General features: G+C 40.0%; 2 protein-coding genes across 2 annotated transcripts; both read left to right on the top strand.

The window, feature by feature from the left end:
• Positions 1-2,269, top strand: LOC118048015 (aldehyde oxidase GLOX1). Its single transcript, XM_035057516.2, has 3 exons — positions 1-489; positions 719-879; positions 987-2,269. Exons 1-3 carry the CDS (start codon positions 1-3, stop codon positions 2,161-2,163), a joined length of 1,827 nt encoding a protein of 608 aa, XP_034913407.1. The 3' UTR covers positions 2,164-2,269.
• Positions 2,270-3,064: 795 nt separating this feature from the next.
• On the top strand, positions 3,065-5,119 carry LOC118047994 (probable xyloglucan endotransglucosylase/hydrolase protein 26). The gene is made up of 4 exons (XM_035057498.2): positions 3,065-3,391; positions 3,541-3,641; positions 3,973-4,166; positions 4,512-5,119. The coding sequence occupies exons 1-4, from the start codon at positions 3,220-3,222 to the stop codon at positions 4,918-4,920; spliced, it is 876 nt and encodes a 291-aa protein (XP_034913389.1). The 5' UTR covers positions 3,065-3,219; the 3' UTR covers positions 4,921-5,119.
• The last annotated feature ends 293 nt before the right edge of the window (positions 5,120-5,412 follow it).

Genomic DNA, 5,412 nt, shown 5'->3' with positions numbered 1-5,412 from the left:
ATGGCAATTGTGTTGAAGCCTCTTTTTGTTCTCCCTCTCCTTTTTCTTTCCAGTTACGCCCAGCTTTGGTTGAGGCCTGAGGCCTACATATTATTCAACAGGAAAAAGATCTTAGGCCCTCATGAATTGTTTAACGACCCTTTTGGAGATGCTCTAGACTTTAAGAGGAAAAAGATCACAGATGATTTCGGGACTGCCCCCCTATCAGATTCCGAAAAACCTTCTGTTCGTCCTAATTATGTGGGTCTACCTAATGAACCTAAAGGGAGATGGGAGTTGGTTGCTGTGAATTCTGGTGTATCTGCCATGCATGCAATCTTGCTTCCTAGAGTTAACAAGGTTTTAATGTATGATGCTACCATTTGGAAGAAATCAGAAATCCGGTTGCCTGCTGGCCATTGCCGTCTGCTTAACCAGACAGGTGAAAAGGATTGTTATTGTCATTCAGTTTTGTTTGACATTGCCACAACGGCACTAACACCACTGGAGGTATGTATTCATTTTTACCAATTAATTTGAACGTCTGTCTCTTTATATGTGATTAACCAGATTACAGATGAAAAGGATTTTTATTTTTTATATTTTAAAAAAGGAGAAAACATACCGTTTTATCTTACAAAATAATCTCAATTTAATTTGCTAGATCACCCTCTTTCCTAGCCAGCTAGCTAGCTAACAGTTTGAAATCATTTTCTTTTTTTCTAATCTTGCATTACAGCTTCACACAGATACATGGTGTTCATCAGGAGGTCTTTCCGTCGATGGAAACCTGGTGGGCACTGGCGGTTTCCAAGGAGGTGCCAATACCGTTAGATACTTGGAGACATGTAAAGGCTGTAACTGGAGAGAATTTCCAACGGCACTTGCTGACCGTAGATGGTACGTGCATATTATTTTTCATTTCATGAACGATTGTTTACTACTTACTACTTTTATTTCCTCTCAGAAATTGACGTTGTACTTTTTTTTTCCTTATCTCAATCAAGGTACTCCACACAAGCGGAACTACCTGATGGTGGATTCATCGTCGTTGGTGGTCGCGAAGCTTTTAGTTATGAGTACATTCCACGAGAAGGAGACTCCAATGCCAAGTCCTACTTCTTTGACTTCCTCAAGAAAACCAGTGATAGGGATGAGAACAATTTGTATCCTTTCGTCCACCTCTCCACCGATGGCAACCTCTTCATCTTTGCCAACAATCGTGCCGTCCTGCTCAATCCCAAATCTAACAAGGTTGTCCGTGAGTTCCCAGCCCTTCCAGGAGGTCATCGCAGCTACCCTGCCACCGGAATGTCTGCGCTGCTCCCAATAAAACTACACTCCAAGAATAATGATGTCATCCCAGCTGAAGTCTTGGTTTGTGGAGGCTCCGGACACCAAGATGCATATACCCAAGCTAGCAAAGATATTTTCTACACAGCACTCCAAGACTGTGGAAGAATCAGAATTACAGATAAAAAGCCTGTCTGGAAGAGAGAAATCATGCCATCACCCCGTGTTATGGGTGATATGGTGATTCTTCCCACGGGAGACATCCTCATGCTCAATGGTGCTAAGAGAGGATGCTCGGGATGGGGTTTTGCCAGAGAACCAAATTTGGCCCCAGCCATATACTATCCCAAAGCAAAGATAGGCAACAGATTTATGCAGCTAAAAGCCTCCATAATTCCAAGAATGTACCATTCATCTTCTGTGGTACTGCCAGACGGTAAAGTCCTTGTGGCTGGAAGCAACACAAACAATGGCTACGTTTATGATGCCATGTTCCCCACTGAATTAAGAGTTGAGAAATTCTCCCCACCTTACTTGGATCCATCAGTGGCAGTGCATAGACCTGTGATTGTAGCTGATAAAGCCCCAGAGCAGATTAGTTATGATGAGACGTTCCAGCTCCAAATCAAATCAACAGCAGTAAAAGTAGAGAAGAAAGACATCAAAGTAACAATGTATGCTCCTGCTTTTACCACTCATGGGGTGTCAATGAATCAAAGACTCCTCGACTTGGGTTTGGAGGATGTGATTGCCGAAAATGCTTTCCTAGGGATCCACACTATCACCGCTGTGTCACCACCCAGCGGTAAGGTTGCTCCTCCTGGGTATTACATGCTCTTTGTTGTTCATCAAGGAGTGCCTAGTGTTTCCACCTGGGTGCAGATCAAGTGAAGCTGCCTCGACTGTTTTAATTTCTCTCTATAAGTTTTCTCTAATTTGTTGTTGGTATATGAATTTGATTTTGTTGCCGTGGTGCAATCAATATTTTTATGAAGGATATAATTGAGGGAGGTGAATTAATTAAACTGATAACTTTTCACTTATGAAATGAAATTCTTTATTTTTTTCCCTCACATTTTCAGTTTGTTACTTAATTCCCTATAGCCAACTTCATCCAGTAAAACAATTATTACCAATAAGGGAGCAGTTCCTGGTTTTATGCCACACATATATATATGTGGCATTTACATTTTTCACGCATAAATCAGCCACAGCAATGAAAGGAAAACCAACCATATGAAGAAGAAAACGATGTCTGACATGAGCTCCAACCTTGTAACCATCCTAAAGCCCTATTTGGATTCCTTTGATAACAACATTTAATCACAGCTAGGCTCTCCTACATATCAGTGTCACGCACGATGCCTGCCTGGTCCTACTGCAACCGCGTCCAAAACGCTCCTGAGTCCTCATCAATCCATTACCTAACCTCGATGATCACATGCCCTCCTGACATCAACATTCCTAACACCGTCAGATTCATGGTAAGCACATACTTTGTTTGTTCTCATAAATGCAATAAAATTATTTGTCTGAACTTTTCAGACTGGAATAATTATACAGGCTGTAACTATTGTAGGTCTTAATCTCATAGCATGAGAGAAAAAGAAACACAAAAATAGATATTCTTCCAATCCGGCTGCCCATGTTACAGGGAATGCGTATCGACCTCATGGGAAGCATAACTTAATTTGACAGACCTCCCTTCACCTAGACCGTATATGTTTTGAACTAATACAAATTGTGAATGTCAACCACCAAGACAGTCAATATATTTTGAAACTAAAAAAAATAAAAAGATCATCAAACTTAAGTTTTTCTAATTAGCAAGGAACATTTGCAGGTTAGAGGCTATATAAAGGCATCGAAGGCTGCTGTCAAAAGCATCCCATTTCAACTCCTAGTATTTGCTAAACTAAAAGACGAAACTTCTGCGTTGGGGTTGAAATGTCAAGTCTACGAACTTTGTTGGCGGCTCTGTTCATCTTTGCAGTAGCATTTGATCCAAGTGCAGTTAATGCCAAATTCTCCAACAGCATGTATTTCTACTGGGGTGCCCATCATTCGGCAATACTGGGAAATGGCGACGATCTTCAACTTGTGTTGGATCAAACTTCTGGTAATGATTTGTTTTTTCATCAAATTATTGGCTTTTTATGATTAGCACTTCAGATTTTCCTTGATTAAGCGCAATCCCATGGTAATTGCTCACATGGATGGAAAACATCAATTATCAGTTTTGTGTAAATCTATATCTTTGGATTTCAGGCTCTGGTATTAAATCAAAGCGTCCATTCCTATTTGGAAGCATTCAAATGTTAATCAAGCTGGTGCCTGGGAACTCAGCTGGAACTGTCACAGCCTACTACGTAAGTGCAATAATTTTACCTACTTACAATACAAGGCCACTGTATAACATAAGCATTGTTCATCGTTTCGAGCTTAAGAAGTTCGACTACTACTTCAAAATTGGGACCCGTAAGAGACGCATGAAGAAAAATGAGCAAGCACAACCAATTAGGAAGACCTAGTTATGGCCAATCCTTTTAAAATCACGTTTGCATATCTCTAAGCTTAACACCAACTATAGATCAATGTCTAAATGAAGTTGAGATGAAAAGGCTAAGCAAAATGCACCATAATAGAACATTGACACATGAAAATTACTAAATCGTGAAACTCCATAATGAATTTGTGCAGATATCCTCTTCTGGAGACAGACATGACGAAATAGACTTCGAGTTCTTAGGGAATGCATCGGGACAGCCATACACCATCCACACAAACATCTACACTCAAGGAAATGGAAGCAGGGAGCAGCAGTTCCGCCCCTGGTTTGACCCAACTGCTGATTTCCATAACTACACTATACATTGGAATCCTACTGAAGTTGTGTAAGCTAGCAGACCATTTCTGTTCTTCCATAACATTGCCCTTATGTGTCCTTACTTGCAGAAGTATGATCAAAATATCCACTATTTATTTACAAAAGCAAAAATAATGATGATGCTCTGAAAAGTAGAGGAAACGGAGAAAGAAAAGACACTAGCATGCCTCAACATTCAATTAAGCTACTTTTGTGCACAGCTTTTCCAACACAACTTGTATAGTCTTCCGGAAGCTTTCGTTAAACTTTTATTGTCCCAGCTTAATTACTTCACCGCATCCTCCAGACCAGCCATCCAATTGCTAGATAATCCAGAAGGTACCAAACTTAATATATATCACTGCACTTTCAGGTGGTACGTTGATAGTGTGCCAATTCGCGTATTCCGCAACTACGAAAATGAAGGGATTGCTTACCCAAACAAACAGGGCATGAGGGTTTACTCCAGCTTGTGGAATGCTGATGTCTGGGCAACTCAAGGTGGGCGAGTTAAGATTGATTGGAAAGTTGCACCCTTCATAGCAAGATACCGCAGTTTTAGGGCAAGGGCTTGCAAGTGGAATGGACCAGTTAGCACCAGCCAATGTGCTTCCAACACCGCAGCTAACTGGTGGACATCCCCCACCTATAGCAAGTTGAGCAATTCCAAATTCGGACAGTTGACGTGGGTCAGAGATAACTACATGATCTACGACTACTGCAAAGACACTAAGAGGTTCAACGGAAAAATACCACCGGAATGTTTTAAGCCACAGTTCTAAAAATAAATATCCCGGCAACTCCAGTTACTTTTCCTGCCATCAGCATTCAATGGAAAAATAAATCTTGCTTCGCTCTTTTTGCTTTGACCTTGTTGATTTTTTTTTCTTTTTTCTTCTTGGCCTTTATGTTTCATGCTACTACCAATTTCATTGTTTCCGTTCAATTCAATCAAAAGTAATAATTGATTTGAACAATCATTCCCAGATATGCAATGTATATGATATAAAGTTTGATTTTAATTGCAGATTGTGAAGATTTTAAAACAGGACAATATTAAACTAAGAACAATCTAAGTTCATGTACACAGCAAAGCATGCTAAATAGATCATCTCTCCATCTCATCAACACAACTTCTCCTTCGTTCTCCATGTTACACATAAACAATGATGAAGAAGCATTATGTCATATATAATTATATTCTACCACAATATTATCACTAAACTACACAAATTCATTTATTCCTATAATACATAAGTAAAACTCAAAGCACA

This window comes from Populus alba, chromosome 6, assembly GCF_005239225.2.
Source record: "Populus alba chromosome 6, ASM523922v2, whole genome shotgun sequence".
NCBI classification, from domain to species: Eukaryota; Viridiplantae; Streptophyta; class Magnoliopsida; order Malpighiales; family Salicaceae; genus Populus; species Populus alba.
Note: the sequence above shows the minus strand (reverse complement) of the source record. Positions and strands in the feature narration are given on the sequence as shown.

Bases quoted from the DNA above. Each gene is read 5' to 3' on its own strand.
- LOC118048015 (XM_035057516.2), top strand. From the start codon at position 1: ATGGCAATTGTGTTGAAGCCTCTTTTTGTTCTCCCTCTCCTTTTTCTT. The intron at 490-718 runs GTATGTATTCAT...CTTGCATTACAG, and splicing joins CGGCACTAACACCACTGGAG to CTTCACACAGATACATGGTG. The intron at 880-986 runs GTACGTGCATAT...ATCTCAATCAAG, and splicing joins GCACTTGCTGACCGTAGATG to GTACTCCACACAAGCGGAAC.
- LOC118047994 (XM_035057498.2), top strand. From the start codon at position 3,220: ATGTCAAGTCTACGAACTTTGTTGGCGGCTCTGTTCATCTTTGCAGTA. The intron at 3,642-3,972 runs GTAAGTGCAATA...GAATTTGTGCAG, and splicing joins GAACTGTCACAGCCTACTAC to ATATCCTCTTCTGGAGACAG. The intron at 4,167-4,511 runs GTAAGCTAGCAG...CTGCACTTTCAG, and splicing joins TGGAATCCTACTGAAGTTGT to GTGGTACGTTGATAGTGTGC.